Source organism: Hippoglossus hippoglossus, chromosome 11, assembly GCF_009819705.1.
Source record: "Hippoglossus hippoglossus isolate fHipHip1 chromosome 11, fHipHip1.pri, whole genome shotgun sequence".
NCBI lineage: Eukaryota > Metazoa > Chordata > Actinopteri > Pleuronectiformes > Pleuronectidae > Hippoglossus > Hippoglossus hippoglossus.
In genome coordinates this window covers 17,976,865-18,001,564 of record NC_047161.1, presented here as the reverse complement: position 1 = coordinate 18,001,564, position 24,700 = coordinate 17,976,865, and the positions used below count along the sequence as shown (strand labels likewise).

The window sequence follows — 24,700 nt, the reverse complement described above, 5'->3', positions numbered from 1 at the left end:
TTAGCTGATGCTAATCTAGAAATAATCATAGTGAATGCTGCACGATTAGTAGAACAACTGGAAAGCACTGGTCTCGAAATATTCCTGTGACCTAATAACATTCAAGGAATTTCCAGGAAAGGAATGAAGAGCAAAGAGGAGGCAGAGAAAGGACTTTTTTGTACTGCTCTCTCTCTCTTAAATGCATCACATAATTGACTTAGTCTATAATGAATAGCCACTTTAAAAGGTCCACTCCACCATGTTCATACATTTGAACTTTAGACAACTTGTTATGAGGAGAACAGCAGAGCCTGTAAATTTAAACAATTATGCAACATCCTTTGGCGGAGCTTTAGAAAATTTGAAAAAAAGAGTGTCATAGTGATGTCATCAGGTTTATCTTTGTTTCAGCTTTGGAGGTCTTTGAGGTCTGAAAGAAGGAGGCATCATATTGGAGGTTGATACATAGTGGAAGACCTTTTTATTCTAATCTGTCCCACACAATTCACGTAAAGTGCCTACAGATCATGTATATTATGATTTGGCACTGGACAAATAGAATTCAATTGAAAAGTACAGAATTCATATAATTCTCCTTTCATATAAAACCTTAATTTAAAGATATTTTTTGCCCTCCATTTTTCAAAATAATCTCATTCCACACAACCTTTGTTTTACAAGATATCTTAGACCAGACAGAACACAAAAATGACTACAAACATTCAAACAAGCATGCCGGGCCAGTAGGAAGTGATCAAGTCTACATCAACGATCCGTCAAATACCAGAGAAGAACAATGTGGTCCAAGTGATGCAGTAAATGTAGCAGTGACACTTGTAAATAGACCTAGAAGGGCAAACCAAATATAGAGTAAACCGTATAAAGCCGCTGTTGTTGTTTCCGGCGCATGCACATTAGACAAAGCAACAGTGGACATATGCAAAATAAGCTGTGACGTCATCTACATTTTCCGAATGCTCTGTGTTACATGTGCTCTGAAACTGGATCTTTTAAAAATCTGCACTTTGGAAGGCGTTTGTAAAAATCTCTGTTTTATGACGTGTTGAAGAGAGGCCCAAACGCAGAGGCAATTTTTTTTTAAAACCATAAGTCTTTAAGTCTCCTGTCCGGTATTTTTATTTTGGGAAAATAATTATGATAGCATTTTGGTGTGAAAGTAAGCCTTGGCCCAAAGGCCCTCCTTCGTCATCATGCCTCCAGAAGAAGTAGAGCAGCAGAGTCTTTGCTGTCACTGTCAGGCTTTCATGCTCCCTGGATGTGACACTTCCTCTTCATGTCAACCCATGGGAATAACCACTAGACCACCTCCACCCTCCTAACCTTCCTCCCACCTCTCTCTCTTTTCTTTTTTTTTTTTAAAATCTCCTTGTCCTCTCCCAACTCTTTTGTACACCCATTCTCCACTGTGGGCCTAATCCCAGTCGGGACCGCCCCATCGGTTGTGGTGCTCCTCTTCTCTGATGTGTCTGAATGGCGTCCACACTTGAGAGGAAGGTCACATGTTGGTCACACACTCGCGCTTGAGTTTTTTTTTTTCTGTCCCCCATCCCTCCTGTTCCTCTCGCCTTCCTGAACAAGAGGCTTCATCTGGAGTGGCTTTATCTAAAAGGAAGAGCCAAGGATTTATGCTGTCTGCTTAATTTGTGTCACTGATTTATATTTCCCTATTAACTACGGCGTAATGGAGTAGATGTACTTTATTTAGCCCCACTTAAATTTCACTGCCTTTCACAGCAAGTAGAATATGTAATAGATAGGAGGCCATACAGTAAAGCACATGCAGTGTTGCCTTTCTATGAGTTGACTTCTGTTATTTAGATTTGTTATAAGGTTTGATTTGACCCTCATCAACTGGGGTGCCTACTTTGGTGCTCGTCTTCCCGCCTTGTAATTCATCACTACATCACTGACTGTCACGACCCCACCCTGGCAAGAATCCCACTCTAACCCGGTGCATTTGCCGTCTCAAAGACCACCCACTTTGCAACCCCCCCCCCCCCCCCCGCCTTAATGACCTTTAATGTTATGTGCCAAGCCTCCCGGTCTGGAACTGAGAGATCTTCCAGTCTTGATCAACTCTGCGTGGCCCCCTTCTGCAGTCCCCGTTCCCTGCTCAGCCCAGCCCAGCTCTGCTCTCCTGCGGCAGCTAAGCTTGTTTTTGCGACATAGCTCTGGAGCAATCAGCCTGACAAGGCCGGCCCCCTTTTTTTTCCCTCTCCCTCTCCCTCCCAACCCAACCCCCTCTCTGCCTTTTTCAATATTAGGCTCTGTTATTTTTGCAGTATTTTTCTCTTTCCCTGTTTATATATATACTGTATATAAATATATATATTTAAAACTCTCTCTGCCTCTCCCATGTTCCTCTTTCTGTCTAAATTCTCATTTTCTCTTTCCCTTGCCTGCGCCCTCCTCCCCTCCTCCTTCCCTTCCTCGTTCTCTCTCTTCTCTCAGTAAATCAGCTTTCATAACGCTGTGCAGCGCAGCCTTGTTTTGCGAAGCTCTGACGCTTGACGGTATTCAGAGTCCGGGGCCAGTTTCCTGTTGCTATTCTGGGGCCCTTTGCTTCCTGTGCGGGCATGTCTTATTCAGATTCCAGGGTGCCTCTCACTCACGCTCACCCCCCCTCCTTGCAGCTTGTCTGTTTCTCTCCCCTGCTCCCTCTCTGTCTCACCCCTTCCTTTCCTCTATGTGATTTTTAATTAATGTACTTGAGAAAATTCAATCTGCTGACAAAGTGTGTTGTTTTGCATTTGGTTCAGTGAATTGTTTCTCAGCCTGCTAAAACCCTGAGCCCTGTTTTGCTCTTGTGAGCGTGTGTGTGTGTGCGCGCACACACACACACACAAACGTACAGAGAGCACTCTCCCTCTCCCTTCGCTCACCGCTTGCTAACACACTCGCACACACACTCTCTCATGCCCCTCCCCTCTGCCTCCATTTCTGCTGGGCTGAGCTAGTTTTGCAGCACAAAGACTGTGGCTGACTGCAGCACTGTCTGTCCTCTGCTTTCTCTTGCTCTCGCTGGAACAAGCTGCCGAGCCTAGATGGATGAAACTGACCTCACAATGAAATTAACGCTCACTCCGTGAAATAACCTCCATATTATTTCCCCCCCACTCTCCTCTCTTCAATCAATTCACTGGTGGTATCAGTTGCTTTAGTAGCGCCCTCTAGAAACGCTATGTGTGTTTGACAGTAGGAGGGGAGGGGCGTTGGTGCTCTGGAAAGCAGGCCGGCGGACTGGCTGTAGAGGTCTGGAGCCTCCCCACCCAACCAGCACCCCCTCTCACCTCTCCTCCTCCTTGCCTCACTCCAAGGCCCCTCCAGCCCCCATGATCTGCCGTATCCCAGCACCCCTCACCTCGGGCTGGGCAGCTGCCTGCCTCACTTGGGCATCTGTGCGCTGCCCTGGGACTCCCTGCTACTATTGTGATCTCTACAAAAGGCCCCCAACGCACACACCATCTCCCCATTATTCACAGCAATCAGACTGCCCCCCTTCCCTCCTCCTCTTCACCACATCCCTGCATCTACTGTGTGTTAGCTACACACAGGCTGCTGCAGTGTTCTTGCGCACCCCCTTTTTTGTAACCCCCTCAGTGAAGCTCAATTAGGCAAATGTGGAGCGTTTTAAAATTAGAACTCCCCACTTATTGATCAAGATTCATGGTTGGCCTTTATTTTCTTTTTGACTATGAGCCTGTAACACACAGGAATGTTAAAGCAGAACCATATTGATCAGCGTCAAATGAATTGTATATTTTATGCCCTCAACTCTTTTTCAACATTTCCGCTGGTTCACTGTTTCATTTTTTTTACTTTTTAGTCCAGGCTGTTAACCATCCCACGTGGCTGCATGTGATGAAGTAGCAGTGTAAAGGTAATCTCTGGGGAGCTGAAGCCAGCTCGTCTGAGGAGGTAGCAGACATTGTGTCTGTGGTGCTGATGGTCCAGGCAAGATAACTAATCCCAGCAGGGTGCTCCAAGACTCGGAGCACCGAGTCACCCCACTGATGTTGTCACCATCCACTGTAGTTGTTAGTCTTCATTTTGGAGAAATTAAATAACAGAACTCTTACGTGTTAATTTGACATTCAAACACAATCATTAGCCATGCTCAATATTTCATATCTATACCATGGTGTGGCTACATGGCTACAGGTTGCGTGGTGCAACTATAGGCTCTCCTAACTGTATAGAGAGTTTCTCATCAGACTGTGCTGTATGTGAAACCCTGTAATGGCTGCTGCTTCTGCTGTATGAGACAGGGGCCTGCCTTGCTTCTCCTTCTTTCTCCAATTCTTCCCTCATAGTGGGATGGGAGTGCCCCCTTATGGTTGAGCTCAGCCCTGCAAACCTTGAGCAGGGGCTAGAATCTGCTTCTCTGTTAGCCTGTGATGGACCCAGAAGCCCCTTGTAGCTGGGCACAGCCCCTGGATGTAGGTGGGACTCTCTGGCAGGTGGCTGAGGTGCCAGTGACACCCACCTGTCAATCGTCTTATTCAACATCTGGACATTTCCTGCCGTCTTATCATGGTAATGCAACATGGAGTCGATCGGGTGTTTTCTTAGACCAGAGGGCCTGACTTTCTATTTTGTTTGAGCGCCCCCAGTCTATCTGTCATCTGTCTGTGACAGATAGAAGCGCTAGGATCGTTGTGTGGAGATAATGAGCATCTGTGCTCAGTGAAGTCAAGTCAGCATGTTCACACACTGAGCTGGGAGAAACCCTGTGCAGAGACAATTTCACTTGATCCTATGTTTAAAAGGAAGAGAAGACTTCTCCCATGACCCTTTTGCGGGTATCAAAAGCCCATTTTGCCCTGACCAAATAGTAGATGCCCGGTGCTGGCAAGCTATCACTGACCAGGTCGTCAACATATAAACATAAACATCGGGGACTTAGGAAAGACAGCAAAGAAGTTCAAGGCTTTGTCATCTTGTATTTGTCCACTCTCCATGTTTATGTGCGTGTCTCCCAGGCTTCCTCCTCGCCAAAGGCCCGGAGGCTGAGTGTGTAATTAAAGCGGTGGCGGTGGTGGAGCAGGAGTGAGGGGGGTGGGGGGTGGGCACAGCTTTGGTACGTCTGCGTTTCCTGTAACAATGACAGGCTTCTTCTTTTGTAGTAGCTGACTGCACTGTGACCCTGCCAGGCACGCAGGGAGGCCACAGAGCGAGAGACGCAGAGAGAGAAAAAAGAGAGAGACAGACAGGGATGGCAGCAACAGGGGGGAGGGACTGTGTCGGCTCTAATGTGTCAACCACGTGGATCACAGTAACCATGGCAGCCCTTGAGATGCAGCCAGTTTTTCTCCCTCCCCTCCTCTATCTCCCTTTTCTTACTCTGTTCCTCATCCATCACCTCACCACAGAGGATGTGTGAGCATGCACGTCTGGAGTGAGTGAGCTTTTTTCTTTTTTATCCCTCCCCCTGTATATTGTGTTAAACATCTGGAGGCCTGAGAAGAAGGAAGCCTGCCAACCAGGCAGCTGGTGAAACCCTGAGGTCTGAGAATGACAAGAGAAGACTGGGTCAGGGAGAGTGTGACTGAGGGATGAACTCTGCCCCCCCCCCCTCTCCTGCCTTCCTCTCCCTCCTTACCGCCTCCACCACTGGATCTAGTTACACTACTGGCCAGGGTCACACATTCCAGATATGTTTCATTATCTCAGGGCCGCTACGCTACCTCTACCCTCCCACTTTCTGTTTCTCATAACCTACCAAAAAAAGAAAAAAAGAAATCGGCTGGCTTGGCAGACTAATGGCTCTGGTCGGGCTTGATTGATTCAGTGAAGTAATCTGCAAATGGAATACATTAGGACGGGGGAGAGCAGAGCAGAGCAGATGACTCAGAGACAGCACAGGCACACTCAGAAGAGTAGTGGAGAATATGGGAATTGTGGAAAGAGTAAAGACTCTCTGCCATTTTCCACATTCATGAACAATAATTGCATCTGAAGAAATTGGATTGAATTGTTTTAGTATATCTATATTAAGTGAAATTTCATCATATAAACCTGTCTTTTTACCTCTCTTCAAACCTCAAACATCGTGAAGACTGTTCTGCTGTTCTCAGCTCTATAGTTCCATGTCAGGCAGTGCTGGGAAAAACACAAAATGGCTGCCATATAGAGAAGCTTCCACAGCAAGAACTGCAGCTCTCTCCTCCTCTCCACAACACAGCTTTCTCCACCTCCTTCATGGAGCAGAAAAACAGCATTTTTCCTCTATTTTTCATACGCTCGTGTTATCAACGGTTATATTTGTCATAGATAATTCTGTTGTAACCCTCCAGCTCATCACACCCTCCCTCCACATACACACACACACATACACACTCCAAGTTAGCCTCGCCATCGTCCCTCAACTCCTCGCTAAGCCTGATCCGTGTCCTCTTCATCATTTGCCTACTAATAATGAGCAGTTTGAGTAGCAGAGCCTCGCCAGCATCAGTATCACAGACCAACCCCCGCTCCCCATCCCCCCCCACACCCTCCTCTCCTCTCGCTGTCCAGCTTGTGCAGTCAGCAGAACAGGCTGGTGCTGTGCAGTATTGAGCTGGGAAAAATCAATGGCTGCAGAGTGGGAGTAGGTAGGAGCTAGTGTGTGTGTGCATTTGTCTCACTATATTTACGTGGTCCGAAAACCATAATTCCACAATATTTGGTGGAGATCAAAACGCTGCACCTTGCAAGGTCAAACATATGTTTGAGGGTTAAGACTTGGTTTTAGTGTTTAGAATAAAAGATGATTTATGTCAGGGTTGGGGTTAAGCATTCATTTGTGATGGTTAAGGTCAGGGTAAGGGGCTAGGTAATGCATTATGTCAATGACAGGCCCCCGCAAAGATAGATGGAGAAGGATGTGTGTGTGTGTGCGTGTGTACAATGTCTCGGCCCATCCAGGCTGAGGGATGGGATCTGCCCGTTGTCAGATATCATCACAATGCTAAAGAGCTCGGCCTAATACACAACCTGAAGTAATTTCACCAAGTTTATTTCATGAATCGCATTTTTATTATTAATAAAGATATTAACATATCACCAACACCATATCACATGTGCAACATTAACATTTAGCTTGCTAAAGAAGCTTTGTGTTTTACAATGAAAACTTCCCACAATGCAGATTTAAATAATATGCATATAATAACACAAACATAATTAACAAAATATATGCATTTAATAACAATACAACCATGTGTGAGCCAAACCAACCAAGTCAGGTGTTGATTTGATATATAGTGACGCAAATCAAATGCAGAGGAGCCGAAGAGAAGGTTGACAACACGTTACGTTATGTGCAGACATTGACCCCAAATGTCTGATAGTCAGGACAAAATATCAGAGTTTGTTAAAAACATACAATTTGATGACAGTGGATGTTAGCAGTTGCTAGCTATGGCCAGGCTACTAGTAGCTCATGCTGTTTACAGTACCAACTAAATCACAGCAATCCAATACTGAAACAGTACAATTAACTGTTCATCACTTTGCTTTGTGTGAACATTTTATTATATTTTGAATGTTTCTTTGTAGCTTTGGCACTTTATCTTATGCATTAGGAGAAAAAACCCATTTGATTTAGTCTTGAAAAAACTCCTGACAGTGTCTGCATGTTAGATTTGTTGATTCTCTACTGATACCAAATCAATACTTGTTTTCAAACCTTAATAACGAATACGAACAACAATATCAGCAAAACCTTTTTTCCTCTTCAACAAACTTTTCAAACGGTAAAGAGTACCTTGACACCAACCCCCCCCCCCCCCCCCCCCCCTTGTTTGAGGTAATTACATGAACAGTCACTTTATCAAACTGTCAAATGGTAGTGTTCACATTAATGGATGCTCTTTGTCTTTTTCCAGAGGAGTTCTGTCCTAAACACCAAAGAAAATCTCAAAAGATTTCTCATTGTCAATCTGACCCCCCACCATTCCCTGTCAGACATTTGGAAGGGGATGGGCTTTGCTAGCATTTTATTGTATCTGAATCCAGTTCCAAATCCCTTCACATCTTTTTGAAACAGTGTGTTTGTTGGGGAATGAACACGTCTGCTGGTTAAAAATGTATTGGATTTAATTGACATACAGTACTGAACCCACAGAGGGTGTGCCGAGCTTTTCTCTCATACTTTTGTCACTGCTGTGTGTCATTAACCCTGTCTTGACTCATTCTGTCCTTTGACTGTGCTATGGCTGCAGAACTAAATAGCAACACAAAGGAAATTATGTTATTTTTACCAAAACATGAAAACATTGAAATATCAACTGAATTAATCATTTTGTTTCTGGAGAAGGTGAAATGGTTGTTGCAGTGCTACGGGTAACAGAATGAGGTACAGCACCGGCTACAGGCTGAGGCCAAGTGCTCGTCTCCCCTAAGAAATGAAAAATGCCTCAAGTTCTGACTTTAATATGATGGATAGTGGATCAATATTTAAGTGATAGATGTAAACAGTGATTATTTACAGTCTGGTAGTCATATAGAATTCATAGAAACATTACCAGAGTTCACAGAATCATAGTTTTCCCAAGGAAGTTGTTTAGCCGAGGCAGTAAGACACCCAGATCCAGTCCCGTCCAGTCTGGTGATCAATTTAAATGATGGTCTTAACAACACTGTGTTTGCTTCAATAATGGAAGCTCTGATGCACCAACATAACTGGTCTGGTGTTTGGATTTGAAAATCAATTGAATATGTGCGTTCACTCGCCATGTCTAGGTGTAGAGAGTAGGATTTAGAACAGAAAGGGAGTCATCAAAGAATAAATAAAGAAGATTGATATTTTAGTGAGTTTCCATTGGACATGTTTACATGGACACTAATAATAATGAAAATAACTTGGTCCCTGTCTCATGACTGAAGTGTGTCAGACCTCCTGCTGAGATGTAACTCCTCGGGGCGTAACTCCAGAAACTGACCCCTGACCTTTTTTGTACTGTGGTCCGTGTCAGGAAAGGGTTGTCGAATTACTTTTTTCCCCCGTTCTTTTCTTTTGTGCTGGGACGCTGAAGCTTTGAGCATTGGCACGGCTGCTGAGATGGTCATCACGGCAGCCGGGCCAGGGCCCTCAGACCAAGCCCTCAGTCAGATGACCGGTCTTGTGATGTCTGAGCGGAGGTGGGGTGGTTGTGGTTGGGAGGAGAGAGGTCAGCTGACACCGCTTGCTGCTGGGAAAAGGTTCCCGCCATGGTTGTTTAAGCAAGGAATGCCACGCTGTTTGATCTCTGCTCTCCACCGCAGAGCATTAAGATCTCATCACTCCGTGGTGTTCACGCAGCACGGCTTTGCCTCGTTCTTACCTGTGTTTACATTTCTGAAAATAATTTGGGTATCAGTCAATGAAACACTTCAGAGTGTAACTCCTTCACTAAGCTCTCAGGCTGTTTTGCACGGTTTTGTAGCTGCCACATCAACCGTATCGGTCAAAGGGCCCAGGTTTGTGCAATTTCCCAAAGTGAGGGGAGGAGGAAGAGATGTAGGGAGGGCAGAGGGAATGGGGTGGGTGGGGGGTGGGGTTGATTCTGAATCAGCGTTCTCCTCCTGTCACTCCCTCTGGGGTTCCTCCATCAGGTCATGTCCCAAAAATAGCAACGGGCGCCGTTTCAAGTGCAAAACCGCCGGCTTCGGGGCTGCAGCCAGCTTGTGAGTGTGAGATTTCTATGGGAATAGTTGGCCACCTTCCAATGAGTGTTTTTTTTTTTTTTTCCTCCTCCTCCCTCCCATTTTTTTTCCCTCCTCCGATGTGACTGGCAGATGAGCTTGCATTTCTGAGCAAGCACATGGGCTCCACGTGAGTGGCCAGTGTGTAAACATTCACCTTCCCACAAACATAATCATCGCCGTCTGCCTTCCTTCCTACCTTCCTGCCTGCCTGCCTGCCTTTGTGTCACAGCCAGCGAGGCTCAATGACAACACCACATGGCACCAGCGCCTGAACCCCCAGCACCAGTTATTTCAACTGCCTCCCAAGATGACTTGCTTCAAATACCTAACCCCCCCTCTTTTCTATTTGCAAGCCACACAAACAGAGTTCTCCTTGCCAAGATGGATCATTATGGCAGTGAAGTGGAGTATTTTTAGAAAGGTGAAAAAAGAAGTGATTTTTGCCCGAATGTGTGTTTGCACTATAACAGGGTGGTAGTCTGGTATGAGAGAATAACAGACACAAGGCAATGGTTGCTGCAACGAATCAGTGGCTGTTTGGATTTCAACTCACTTGACTTTGATTTGACTCTGAAATAAGACGCTCCCACCCTCCTCTCACAAGTATGAGCAGGAAAAAGCTGAATAATTTGTTTCTTAATTCTCCTTGAATATGATTTTTTCCAAATGCAAAGACTGCCTTCTCAAGCTTTTTACATTTTGGAGTCTGAGTCAAACTCTGCTTTATTTACATTCCCCCTCACACAGAGAGAGACAGATTTGCCTTTGATATGGTTTTTTCACTTAATTTACCACTTTGCTATTATAATTGCAGCTTACTCAAAGGGTTGAAGAGAATTATTTGCTTGATGGATGTTTTTTGTCTTTTACAAAAAACTCCCATCCTATTGTCAGTTTAAAGTACAAACTGTTGGAATGATGCATAAAATAAAACACACAAGCAAAGAAACACATAAGTCCCAAGCCATAAAAAATGACTAGTTAAAAGATGTCACCTTCGTTTCCCTTGTAGAAAATGTCGACATTAACCTGTGTTGCTCTTCTTGTTGCAGGATCTGTCGGGGTCCATCGACGACCTGCCCACTGGTACAGAGGGGGCCCTGAGCCCAGGGGTCAGCACTTCAGGGGTGTCCAGCAGTCAGGGCGAGCAGAGCAACCCCGCCCAGTCGCCTTTCTCGCCACACACTTCGCCCCACCTGCCAGGCATACGTGGGCCCTCTCCCTCGCCTGTGGGTTCCCCTGCCAGCGTCACCCCCTCTCGCACTGGTCCTCTGTCTCCAGCTGCTGTGCCAGGTAAGAACACAGTTTTATACCAAGTATCTGAGTTTTAAAATGTTACTGGAGGTTTTACTGTGGTCATGTAATGACATGTATTTGTACACCCAAACTACACTATGACATATCTATATGACATATATATCATGTCTGGACTTGCATCTAAACCAAATTTATTGTATTTAAAAAAAGTCACTAAAACTTTTCTGCTTCAGCGTAGTTTTCATGCATTTATTGAAGGCCTTAAATCTTTGAAAATGCAGTATAACCTACAAAAAAAGTTTTACTTAAGATTTATCTTAAGATAAGATTTACATAAGATCAGTTGAACCTTTATATCAGAGAAAGATTTGAGTATAAACAAAAACTCAGGGAAATGGGCCTGTAGGCGTACTCTCTATCATAGTATGTGCGTGCAGAATAAAAGAACAAAAACGCACTGACAATATGTACATGAAAATGAACCTAAGCAAGTTATAGTTTGCATTATGTGGCCAGGTGGAGAAAGTCCGCAGAAACTCTGGAGCCTCTCACTCTGACATTTGCGTTAACACATATACTTCCTCTGGAGAAACTGCGGTGGATCTCCAGTGTTCAGTGCATGACTTAATGCAGCCTAAGTTACTCCTAACATGACGCCAGATAACTCATGAGGACTGATTATGGATAGCGTCAAAACAGGCAGCTAATTTAGTTTGTTACCTTTTTATATTGGCTTTAATTTGTTGTAATTTTGATGAAAGGTATTTAGGGACAAGCAGAAACTATAGAAAACTGTGGCAGTGAGATTTCCAAAGTGTCTGAGACCCTGTGCTGTTGCTGTCCCGCAGGTAATCAGATGCCTCCTCGGCCGCCCAGCGTCCAGTCGGACAGCATCTTGCACTCTTCCATGAACCAGTCAGCCATGGGCCAGGACAGGGGTGAGTGTGCAGACATGCTTCGAGAGGTTTAAGTATTCAAATCGCTACTGAAGGAAAACCCCTTTCAGAGAAACCCCTCATCTGCTGAGTGGCCAATAGCGTGAACGAATGTGTGCCCCATCCTCAGCAGCTTTTAGGTGTGATTGTTTGGATTTGCACTCATTCCTTCCTTCTGTAAATACTCCCGCTGGCTAAATCTTTAAATCAGAGTGAGTTTGTAATCTACTTGCCAGGTCAAATGAGGGTAACTGCAGACAGACGCACTGTACTGCTGTGTTTGGGAGAAACTAAAGAGCTAGGTTCTTCACACCGAAACATAATGTGTTGTGTAGCAGAATGCCTAAGCAGATACAGAGTTTCTTTCCCCACATTTTCTTAAATTATGCATCTAATGATGTTCCCAATCCTCTCCAGTGTACATGCGTAACCCTCAGATGCCCCCATACGGGTCCCCTGGACAACCTGGCTCCGCCTTATCTCCACGTCAGTCTTCAGGAGGCCAGATGCATAGTGGGATGGGACCCTACCCCCAGAACAACTCCATGGGAAACTACGGGCCTCAGGGGGGACAGTACGGCCCACAAGGTGAGGCATGGGTGTTGCTGCTTTTAAAGGCTCTCACTGGGGCGGTGCCCATCCGGGATATGCCTCACCCGTAGCGGCCCGTGTTCGATTCCGACCCGCGGCCCTGTGCTGCATGTCTTCCCCCACTCTCTGTCTTCCCCACTTCACAGCTTGCTCTCTGTCTCCTCCCAAAAAATAAAGGCCAAAAAAAAGCCCCCAAAATAAAAACAATAAAATAAAAGGCTTTCACTGATAAATAAAATAGTAGTGCAGAGGGGGAGAGTACAGTGCTGAGTGATGCACACAACTCTGTGATTTTTTTTTTTCTTCCAAATCCTAAAAATATTATGAATGAGTTTTCAGTTGTCATCCTGTGACCATCAGTTTCATAGATAGCTCTGATTTTCAAAAAAAGCTTTGAAGTTTTCTCTCACTTCATATATTTATGAAACGATATCACTTCACTTTGAAGTCTCCGATGGTTTCTGTGGGCTTTGAAGAAGTTCTGCTATGAGTCATAGCAGTGAACAGCAAAGGCTAGATAAAGCCTGCTTCATCAGGCTGCTTGTCAGAACAGGCAGTGCAGAGGTAAATTTAGAGCTGGACTGCTGAAACTCTTTATATCGTTTGTTCCCAGAAATGAGTAAAGGTTCTATCACAGATTTCTCTGTTTTAGACTGAAATGCAATTCCGAAATAAAACAGGATGCCCTAAACATCATCAGAAATGGGCAGCAGGCTGATTTCTGAATTTCTTCCATTTCTGACCCTTCCAGGTTACCCTAGACAGCCCGGCTACACGGCGATGCCCAACGCCAACTACCCCAGTGGCCCTGGAATGGGTGGCTCCATGAACCCCATGCCTGGTCAGGCAAGCGGGACTCCTTATGGAAACATGCCGCCCGGTAGAATAGGCCCGGGCCAGATGGGTGCTCGGCCCTACGGTCCTGTAATGGCCTCTAACATGGCAGGCATGCCTCCTCAGGTGGCTTCCGGGATGTGTCCCCCGCCAGGCATGAACAGGAAGGATGGCGGCCCCTCCATGCACCATGGGCCCACTAATTCCATACACAACAGGTAGGTGTTATAAAGCCAATGTCTGCATCAGACTCAATGAGTCATAAAGGAGCACTTGACTGTCGAGGGTCAGTACGACTTGTTGTAACAAGACTCTTGAGCCTGGAGAGTTTTTCTTTTCTTTTTTTCATCATTTCAGCTCAGTGTGTGCATGTGTCTTTGCTTGCATGTGCTGGTTGTATGATCATGAAAAGTGATTGGTTCTTCCCTCGTGCAGCCAGTCTCTTGTGTGTAAATGGCAGAGGACCAAAGCTACTATTAGAGAAAAAAGGGCGGTTTCTGACATTTTTTGAGATTACACCAGCTCAGTCTATAAAGAGACACTCATGTGGCAGTTGTTAGAATTATATGTATTTATATAGTAAATTAATGTTTCCTACTGAATAAGCTAAACTCAATTAGCACAGCACAGTAAGATTTGCAGCATCAAGCAAGACATGAAAATGGCGACAGACTCTAAATCTTTGTTTCTTTGTGATAATGATAAAAGACTTTATCAGCTAGTTGTGTCTTGGTTCTCTCGATGCCCTTTCTTAAAAAGCCTTCTCACCTCTAGGCCTCCTGGCTACCCAAACATGTCCCAGGGCATGATGGGATCAGGCTCTCCATATGGCCCTGGCATGAACAGCATGCACGGTATGATGAACCAGGGAGGGCCAGGGCCTTACCCAATGGGAGCAAACGTGGCCAACAACACCCCTGGTGAGTAAAAGCTACACTTAAGCCTTGATTAGGTGGTTTTAGCACTACTGTGTGTGCTTTGTCCATAAAATAGTTTTATAGACTAGCTATCCCTTATTTTTATGCCCTCTTCTTATTACCTCTAAACACCCAGGAATGGCTCCCACTCCGGAGTTTGGCATGGATAAAATGATCCCTGCTCCGAAGATAAACAACAAAGTGGAAGGGACTCCCAAGCCTGAAACCAAAAAGGTAAAAGTTCGGAGTCCACGCGACAAAATTCTTGTGGCTCCTTTGATGGTTTTCCTCCCAACTCATCATTGCCTTCAATTGCCTGTGCTGTAGAAGTCAAGCTCGTCCACCATCACCAACGAAAAGATTACTCGTCTGTATGAGCTCGGCCCGGAGCCAGAGAGGAAGATGTGGGTGGACAGATTCCTGGCCTTCGCTGAGGAGAAGGCCATGGGCATGAACAACCTGCCCGCTGTGGGACGCAAGCCTCTCGACCTCTTCAGACTCTACGTGTCCGTCAAGGAGATTGGGGGCCTCACTCAGGTATGCCTGAATATTACAGATCAGAACACGCAGCTTTGTTCTTCTAAGGAAGCTGTTGTGTTTTTTGTGCAGCTCTCTAAGCCTCCCCCTTTCTCTGTCGCCCACCAGGTGAACAAGAACAAGAAGTGGAGGGAGCTGGCCACCAACCTGAACGTAGGCACGTCGAGCAGCGCAGCCAGCTCGCTCAAGAAACAGTACATCCAGTGTTTGTACGCCTTTGAGTGCAAGATTGAGCGAGGCGAGGACCCGCCCCCAGACATCTTCAACGCAGACACCAAAAAGAACCAGGCAAAGATCCAGCCTCCCAGCCCAGGTGAGCGCCGGCATCCTCCTGCATCTCATCACCATTTATTTCATCCTTTTAAATAAACTGCACTCATATTGAATCAATGAAAACTTATTTCATGTATCCCTCGGGTGCTGCATGATTTCTGTGCAGTTCAAGACATTCTCATATGTCTGTTGTCATCTGAGTATAAACTAGTGTGTTTTATAGTCTCCTATTAATTACAATATTAACAGCCAATCATAGACCATAGTTTGTCATCTTCTGTATGGGGTTTCCATAGTCCATAAGTCACTGCTGCTGCTGTGGTATATGTTGGAGGAGTGAATGGCATCAGTCACGGCAGCACACTACATCCTCCGGACAATTCCAAGATCACATCTCTTAGGGGAATGTTTTGGCATTTACACAGGACGTGGTGAAACCCCCACGTTGGTTTTTCGTGTGAACAGCGTCGCATCAGGCATGCCAATTCTTTCAATGAACTGAGGGTTGGGTAAAAGTGTACACTGGCAGTCAGTAATACCAGAGGTTTTCGGGGGCGTGGGGATGGGATTGTCTCAGGACCACGCTGTCGCCTGGAAGCTGTTTGTTTTTGGAAGGACTCCTGTTATAGCTGCCAGGAGCGACCGCACCGCGATCGACCACGTGCTACTCGAGTCTGGCCGAGAACCAGGCTGTCAGACACGGGACACTGAGTCAGCGCCGGGGTGTTGTTACAGGAGACATCAGGGTGCTTGTCAGCCCTCCAGTTAGTACGAAGAAGGAGCTCGGGTGGTGGTGGTGGGGTGTGAGGGCGGGGGTGTTGGCGATAGAGATGCCCCGTCAGTGGGGTTGTGTCCTTGCTGCCTAGTGCCTGGCCCACGGCTACAGAGGCAAGCAAGAGTCCCTGGAGATTAGTGCAGAGCCAGAAATGATGAATGGGGGGGAGAGGCTTGAGTGTGTATGCGTGTGTGTGTGTATGTAAAAGTCACACAATTCTCTCTCTCTCTCACTCACGCTCTCTGACTCTCTATCTACCATGCTATTTTTTCCCCATCCTCACAAGATTCCCCCAACCACCTCCCCCTCCCCTCTTCATCTCTAGTAGAGGGAAATCCCTGCCCACAGGGAGGAGGGGGGAGGAGGGGGGAGAGAAGGAGAAGGAGGGTGAGCCAGTTAATGTGAGTGTGTGTGTGTGTGTGCGAGAGCCGCAGAGGCGAGAGGGCGATGTGAGAAAATGTGAATAAATGTGACCTGCCAGTGACCCCTGTGTTGTGCATGTGTGTGTGGCAGTGTAATGAATGGGAACCTGTGAGTCATCAGACTGGCGTGCTAATAGTGAGAACTCCTGAGCTGAAGTCAAGGATGAGCTCTACTATGCCTCTCTCTCTAGCTGCTTTCAGACATGCACTGGACTCCGCAGTTGCTCTGTATTTTATCCGGATGATGCATGTGTGAACGCAAATGTCCGAGTGAGACACTTCGTAGTTTCTGTGGACTTTATCCGCCTGGCCTTGTATAATGTCCGTAGAAATCCAGGAGAAGTCGAGCATGGGATCCCCAGCTGGATTCCCCACGAGCGAGATGAGGGGTTGATGACGTATAACACGCAACAGACGCCAAAATGAGAACAAAAACAAATAAAAAGTGGTGTCATACACGTAGAAGACACCGGCGAACATGTCAAGAGAGTTTGTGGTGATGAGAGCTGACGACGGTGTTGAGGTGCTGTAATCATAATCACGTGATCTACGCAGCTAAGTTAACACATCACTTCCTGCCTCTGTCTGCTGCACCCGACTGCTTCACCTTTCGCCCGAATAATGCAGAGGATTTGATCCTGTTGTGAACGTGTCCGTGCAGAAAAACTCCCGCTGTGTTGTTCATGTGTGAAAGGCAAACTACTGGTAAACTCTGTAGCCGATTCTCTGGTTTCTAGCCGTAGGTCATGTCTGAAAACGGCTTATGACACACACACAAACACCCAATCACACACACTAACACACAACTTGGTGTCTCCTGTCCGGGCAGTAATCTGTCAGAGTTAGGATTTTAGATCATTGTTTTCCCGGTGACTCAGAGAGAACCCAGCGGTGGTTGTTGGGAGAGCGGGGGGGGGTTTGGCGTGCTGCGTTGAGCTGGAGGATTCAACATTTTCGCTGGCTGTGCACTCAAAAGCCCGTCAGCTCGACACAAACCTTGTTCCTCTGTGCAGCACTCAGGAATTTTTTAATGGGATTTAGGATTGCCAAAAGCAGCGTGTGTTCCTGAAGCACCACGATGGCCACTGTTTAGCCTATCCACAACACTATCCCGCCTGACTATCAACTCTGGCCTTTATGCCTGGAGAGAGAGGGGGGGGGGGGGCTGGTTGTTCTTTGAATTATTGAAATTTTACAAACTGGGGAACTTGATATTCGTGTCCGGGTATTCATCATGTCTATCTTTGCTTCGCAGCTGGTTCTGGATCCCTGCAAGGGCCCCAAACGCCTCAGTCCACCAGTAGTTCGATGGCCGAGGGGGGAGACCTGAAGCCCCCCACTCCGGCTTCCACTCCACACACACAAATGCCTCCAATGCCTGGCGTCAGGTACGATACAGCAGCCACAAAATCGTTTTTCTATGGTGTTGAGAAAATGACACAACAAATAAGCTTGTTACATTTATTATAAATAAAAACGTGTGGAATGAAAGTAGATATATTCATTGCACATGGTTCCCAGTGTTTTCAATCTAACGTACTGAAGGAAAAACTTTTGATTCTTTTTAATTCTTACGTCATTGTAAAAGTGCCTTAATGCAACACAATATTTATTAAAACCACGTTATTTCTCATTTTCTTGAACTTGTCATAGTTAACATCAAACCATCCCAAACTAGAAATTAACAAGAATTTCAAAAACAGTGTGTAGGAGTCTTGAAAATATTAGAAAATAAAAAATTACCAATATGAACCAAAGAATTCAACATCAACATTCTGCTAACAAGCTTCCTGCCCTCCTGTAGGAGTAGCGTGAATTTGCAAGACCCTTTTGCTGATGGTGGCGACCCAGCATTTTCCAGAAGAAACGCTCTGACTCCCAACTCTCAGGGTTACCAGCCTGCGATGGGCGGCCCAGAGATGATGGGGCGGATGGGTCCCTACGAGTCCACCAAGGACCCCTTTGGTGGCATGAGGAAAGGTGAGCTCCAGGCAAAACCAGCAGATGAGATGATACAGGACTTCTTTTGGTACAGAAACTGACATTCTGTGTTTTTCTGTTTTTAAGCTGGAGAGCAGTTCATGTCGCCAGGACCCAACAGTGGGATGGCAGAGCAGTATAACAGAGGCCCACCAGGCCCCATGGGCAACATGCAGATGGGCCAGAGGCAACAGTACCCATACGGATATGACCGAAGGTAAGCACAATTTTATTCAATTTATTTGTCAAACGTACAGAAAAGTGGTTACCAAGTTCCTGTGTCCTTTTTTTTGTCTAGTTAAGTCCAATGAACTGATAATTGTTGTTTGTTGCGTTCACAGACAGGAGCCAGGCATGGGCCCTGATGGCAGCATGGGACCAGGAGCTCCTCAGCCCAACATGATGCCTTCTGGAGCCGACACAGGGATGTACTCACCCAGCCGCCCTCCACCACAGCAACGGTCAGTACCATCTAATGTTTAGACTGGCCTGTGTTAGGAGGAAGATGGTTGTTTGAAGGGATGTTCCCGTGTAAACGTTTAAAATACAGCAGGATTATAAGCATGTGAATTTTATACTAAAGCTGTCTGAATAAAAATGGCATGAACTTTTTTGTTACTGTTCTCAGGCATGAGTCCTATCCCAATCAGTACCCTGGCCAAGGAGCTCCCCCTGGTGGCCCATACCCAAATCAACAGCCAGGAATGTATCCTCAGCAGCAACCGGTAAGAACGTTTTGTTCTGTGTTCACAAAAACTCTCATTTCAACTTGAATCCCTCTTTTTTAACATTTCACCAATTAAAGATATTTATAATTTATCTTTTATTATTGGTAGACATGACTACCTGTGGTTTCATTTTGTTAAACAGATGAAAGTATTATTGTTGTTTAAAAATGTTTTTCGTTGACATGATCCGTTGTTAATGCTGGATGTTTTCTGCTGACAGAACTACAAGCGTCCTGTCGATGGAGGGTATGGACCTCCTGCCAAGCGACATGAGGGTGAAATGTACAGTGTCCCCTACAGTGGTCAGCAGCAGCCAGGTCCACAGCCATCGGGGCCCCAGGGCCAACAGGACATGTATAACCAGTATAATGCGTATCCTGGAGGTGAACGAAGACCACCGGGCCCACAGGGCCAGTTCCCCTTTCCCTTTGGTCGGGACAGAGGACCGTCATCTGCAGGCCCCAACTCCCAGTCTCCAATGCCTCCCCAGATGATGGCGAGCCCCATGCCTTCAGGTCCCGATGGCCCCCAAGGACCAATGTGGCAGGGTCGCACTGAGATCGGCTACCAGAACTATCCCAACCGACAGGGACCTCCTGTACCCGGCCAGGGCCCCGGCTACCATGGCATGAACCGCTCAGAGGAGATGATGCCATCAGACCAACGCATGAACCACGAGGGCCAGTGGCCGGGTCACGTCAACCAGCGGCAGCCACCATTTGGCCCTGGTGGTTCTGGACCGCCCATGACCAGACCCCTGCCATCCACCTACCAGACTTCCCAGAACCACATTCCTCAGGTGTCAAGTCCAGCGCCCATGCCCCGGCCAATGGAAAGCAGGACGTCACCCAGCAAGTCCCCCTACATGCATCCGGGCATTAAGGTGCAGAAAGCCGGACCTCCAGTACCTGCCTCCCACATTGGCCAGGCCCCCGTGCAGCAACCCATGATCAGGCGAGACGTGGCCTTCCCTCCAGGCTCTATTGAGGCCTCACAACCTCACCTTAAACCCCGCAGGCGGCTCACCATAAAAGACATAGGTACACAACTTTTATTTCAAGCCTCACCCAGTACTTCCCAGATATGTACATGTATTAAACCACCTGGAATTAGTGACAAGAGCAAAATGTTACTCTACAACATGAACTATACACTTTCACAGAAGATGTAAAAGGTTGACTCAAAAACTGCCAATTGAGAACAGTTTAACAGAACAGCCAGAGTCTACAGGGCTGTGTTTGTTCCTAATGCGCTGAATGAAAACGCACTCTAAATTCTGAGTATTTTTTTTAAATGACCACCTAAGATCTGAGGGATTTCTAAAGAGCTTACCAACGTTTATGAAAACATTTATTTCTCAGCCTCTGAAACAGATACAGATATGAAATATAAAAAGTGTTTAATAGCTTAAATGTTTGGCTTTTAATTTAAAATCATTGTCTTTTGCCTTAAGTTCATAAACATTTAAAAAAATAATATAAACCCGGCAGCTCTCCGAGATCCCCCTTTCTTCCTCCTCTTCCTCAAACATAGTGTCAATCTTATCGACAGAGTCTTGGTCAGTGGGTCAGCAGGAATATTGTCTATTTAAAATACATAAAACTGCTGTAATCTGCTTCAATACCCCCCCCCGCTTAGATCATCAGACATGTCTGAGCTGCTTCTTAAAAAAACTTTTTGCACCTAACTGTGCTAACAAACCAAACTACATCTCCCATAATGCATTTTTCTTTCCCATGAGTATTTTAGCCAATCATGATGCATTCATCAGTCACATGTCTTGAAAACGATGACATCATCTGTAGGGAGAGGCATGCAATTGTGTACCCGGTCTTAAAGATATATATATCGTATATATACTGGTATATTTGGCATATGTTGCGTCTGGTCCTAATGGGTTTTTGGTCACAGTATGAATTGCTACTAAAGGTATTTCAGAAGATCATCGTCCTTGAGGGGGGGAGCTTATTAAGAAGTTTTTATCAATTGTGTTTTTGGAATCAAACTTAATGGTACAGATCATTGAACCTGATCATAATCACATGCTTTCTGTTTGCGTCTTACCACAGGCACTCCTGAGGCTTGGAGAGTGATGATGTCACTAAAGTCAGGCTTACTAGCTGAAAGCACATGGGCCTTGGACACCATTAACATTCTGTTGTATGATGACAACAGCATTTCTACATTTAACTTGTGCTCGGTAAGTTGCATGTCACATCTGTTGCGCAAAAAAAGACTTGTCGCACTGAGTTCAGAAGCTTATTTTACTGACTGTCCTCTTTGGGTTCACAGCTTCCTGGATTCCTCGAGTTGGTGGTTGAGTACTTTAGACGCTGCCTCATCGAGATCTTCGGCATCTTAAAGGAGTACGAAGTAGGGGACCCCGGCCAGCGCACCCTCATAGACCCCAATGCTGCGGAGGACTCTGATGATGACATCCTCATGCCAGAGGGTGAGGACATGGACACGGATGAAGAAGACGAAGACGATGAGGAGGTAAAGGAATCAAAGGCCAACCCTGACACCTCCTCACCAATCCAGGTGAAACAGGAGGAGGACAGCTCCCAGAAAGACAAGTCTTCAGAGGACGAGGACGAGGAGAAGGAAAGGAAGCCTTCTATCAAGGAACCCAGTACCTCTACCTCAGGGTCCTCCGTGGACCCCAACCTCCACTCGGAAAAGCCCAAGCAGGCTAGCAAGTTTGATAAACTCCCCATCAAGGTCGTGCGGAAGAAGAATCCCTTCCTGCTGAACCACTCATCCAAGCTTGGGCAGCGGCAGAGCTTTGACAGCGGCTTGATACACTGGAGCATTGGTGGGGGGGACACTACCGAACACATCCAGACCCACTTCGAGAGTAGGATGGAACTCCTCAAGCAACGGAAACGCTTGCAAACGGCCGCTGAGAGCCGTAAGAAGGTCCAGCTTCTAGAGATGGCAACAGAAAATCCTGAGAAATCCAAATCCAATGAGGAGGATAAACCTCGGGCGCAGCCAACCCAGTCGTCTGAACCTCAGAAGTCTCTAGCAGAGAAGACCACTCCTCCACTTCCAATCAGCGCACCAGTCACTGCCACCATTGATGACGTACTATCTGCCCGTCCAGGGTCAGTCACAGAGGAAGTGGTTCGTGGAGGCGCAGAGGAGCAGAAGGAAAACGGCAAGTACTTGTTCAGCATCAACCCTGACTTCCAGAGCCGCCGCAACGTGAAGATCCTGGAGGACGAGCCTCACAGTAAAGATGAGACGCCACTCAGCACTCTGTCGGACTGGCAGGACTCGCTAGCTCGGCGCTGCATCTGCATCTCCAACATAGTGCGCAGTCTCTCCTTCGTCCCAGGTAATGATTTGGAGATGTCGAAACACCCAGGCCTCCTGCTGCTGCTTGGCCGCCTGGTGCTGCTCCACCACAGGCACCCAGAACGCAAACAAGCACCGGTCACCTACGAGAAGGAGGAGGAGGAAGATGAGGGCGTGAGCTGCGAGAGGGACGAGTGGTGGTGGGACTGCCTCGAGGTCTTAAGGGAGAACTGTTTGGTCACTCTTGCAAACATCTCAGGCCAGCTAGACCTTTCTATCTACCCAGAGAGTATATGCCTGCCACTGCTGGATGGCCTGCTCCATTGGGCTGTCTGCCCCTCAGCGGAGGCCCTGGACCCTTTCCCCACGCTGGGGCCCCACGGCTCACTTTCCCCCCAGAGACTGGTTCTTGAGACCCTCAGCAAGCTCAGCATCCAGGACAACAACGTTGACCTCATTCTCGCAACACCGCCGTTCAGTCGCATGGAGAAACTCTACGGCTCACTGGTGCGTCTAGTCGGTGAGCGCAAGGTGGCCGTCTGCCGGGAAATGGCGGTCGTCCTGTTGGCGAATCTCGCCCAGGGTGACAGCATGGCGGCTCGGGCTATTGCTGTGCAGAAAGCCAGCGTAGGTAACCTGCTGGGCTTCTTGGAGGACAGCCTAGCTGCCACACAGTACCAGCAGAGCCAGAGCTCCTTGCTACAAATGCAGGGCGGGCCCCAGTTTGAGCCCACGAGCGTTGACATGATGCGGCGGGCGGCCCGAGCCCTGCACGCTTTGGCGAAGGTAGAAGAAAACCACTCTGAGTTCACTTTGTACGAGTCGCGGCTACTGGACATCTCAGTGTCCCCTCTTATGAACTCTCTGGTGTCCCAAGTGATCTGTGACGTACTATTTCTGATTGGCCAGTCATGACAGCCGTGGGGAGGTTTCAGCTCTGCCTCTTTCTGTTCCCCCCACCCTCCTTTTTTTGTGTGTATGCGTGTGCGTATGTCTGCTGAGAGAGAATGAAAAGAGCAAAACTGACTGTCTTTTTTTTTTATTTATGCAAAATCACCTCGGATTCCACTGTCTTTCTACCCCTGCTTCTCACTAAAGGAAGGAATATCATGAAGTAGCTGTGGATTTTAAACGTCTGAAATGGAAAGATACTGGCAAAGAAGATCAGATTGGGACCCAGGCATAGGACAGGAGTGCGCTGCCCTGCGGAAAGGACTTGTTTTTTTAATTAAAGAAAAATCTCCAGAAAAAAAAGAATAAACTGTAACCAAAGTTGCTGTCTCGTTTACAGTGAGTTTGGGGGATACGTGTGCTCGCTTCCTCCCTCTGGGGGTCGGCAGGGAGAGGAGGGCACAGACTAAACAATATTATGGTTCGTGTTTGGAGGCTACATAGACTCACGGACTGTGGTGTGGTATAATTGCTGTAACTTTGGATGCTATATACTCAGCCCCACAGGAACCACATTATTGGCTGTGAACAGACATCTGTCATGGGAGGCCTGTGCAGTAGATTGTAGGACTTTTTTCTGTACTGTACACCTTAAAAACTGTAAACATACTGTAATAATACTGTTTCACACTGAGATACGCTGGCTTGGCAGCAAACTGTAGTTTTTAAAAACAGTTTTAGTTAATGTCGAGAGAGAAAACGGCTTTCCCCCCAAAGTATGGTGAACCTACAACACCCCGACCTCTTCTCTTTGTCCCTTGATTGTATGACTTGACCCTTATATTAAAAAGTCACCTCTTAAGGACTGGTCCTCAACTCTAGATGCAGTCCGAGCTGCAGTGTATATATGATGTTGTACATTACACTTCTCTCTCTTTCTCAACTTCTGTTGCTCTTCACCATTTTTAATCTTTGACGATTTCCAGTCGCCCCCCCTCCCCCCTCCCCCTGCATCAAGTACGCCATGTGATTACTTGACGCCCGCCCTCTCCGTTCCTTTGGCGCCTCGCTCTGCTCGTATCGCGCTCCGGGTGTGGGGGCGGTGGGAGGGTGTTAAGCTGCTGTCCAACGCCACCCCCAACAAACACAACTTCAAGTTTCAGTTTGTCTCCAGTCTGGGTGTAGAGAATATAACAAGAATCATGTCTGCGGTTCCATCTGAGCTCCTTCATAAATGACAAACTAGACCTTGATGAAGAAACCATTTTAATTTTGTTTATTTTTTTTTCCAGTGATGCGGATTCTGCATATTTGTATTTCAGATGATGTAGCTAAAACTTGATGTAAATTCCTCTTTTTTTCCTTTTTTTGGCTTAATGAATATCATTTATTCAGTATGAAATCTTTATACTATATGTTCCACGTGTTAAGAATAAATGTACATTAAATCTTCGTAAGACGTTTGCTGTGGATTTATTTATTATTCCCCTCATACACGGCTGAGGCAGCAGCAAATAGGATGCTGAATTTTTCATTGGGCTCGCACATCACTCGCTCAGAGACAAATTGACACATATGAAGCAGTGTG

At 46.5% G+C, this 24,700-nt stretch overlaps 1 protein-coding gene across 3 annotated transcripts in view; it reads left to right on the top strand.

Annotated features, from left to right (window-relative positions):
* arid1ab (AT rich interactive domain 1Ab (SWI-like)) overlaps positions 1-24,565 on the top strand; it is a 67,731-nt gene extending 43,166 nt beyond the window's left edge. For 2 of the 3 annotated variants that reach the window (XM_034599588.1, XM_034599587.1), the window contains exons 5-20: positions 10,725-10,965; positions 11,778-11,867; positions 12,282-12,452; positions 13,207-13,507; positions 14,064-14,209; positions 14,343-14,440; positions 14,534-14,743; positions 14,852-15,056; positions 17,469-17,601; positions 18,018-18,193; positions 18,281-18,410; positions 18,535-18,654; positions 18,822-18,918; positions 19,142-19,961; positions 20,991-21,121; positions 21,214-23,136. In XM_034599588.1, the coding sequence (XP_034455479.1) occupies positions 10,725-10,965; positions 11,778-11,867; positions 12,282-12,452; positions 13,207-13,507; positions 14,064-14,209; positions 14,343-14,440; positions 14,534-14,743; positions 14,852-15,056; positions 17,469-17,601; positions 18,018-18,193; positions 18,281-18,410; positions 18,535-18,654; positions 18,822-18,918; positions 19,142-19,961; positions 20,991-21,121; positions 21,214-23,136 (4,992 nt within the window). Of the gene's footprint in view, positions 1-10,724; positions 10,966-11,777; positions 11,868-12,281; positions 12,453-13,206; positions 13,508-14,063; positions 14,210-14,342; positions 14,441-14,533; positions 14,744-14,851; positions 15,057-17,468; positions 17,602-18,017; positions 18,194-18,280; positions 18,411-18,534; positions 18,655-18,821; positions 18,919-19,141; positions 19,962-20,990; positions 21,122-21,213 lie in introns of all 3 variants that reach the window. The other variant, XM_034599586.1, reaches the window with a different exon arrangement.
* Positions 24,566-24,700: the final 135 nt, after the last annotated feature.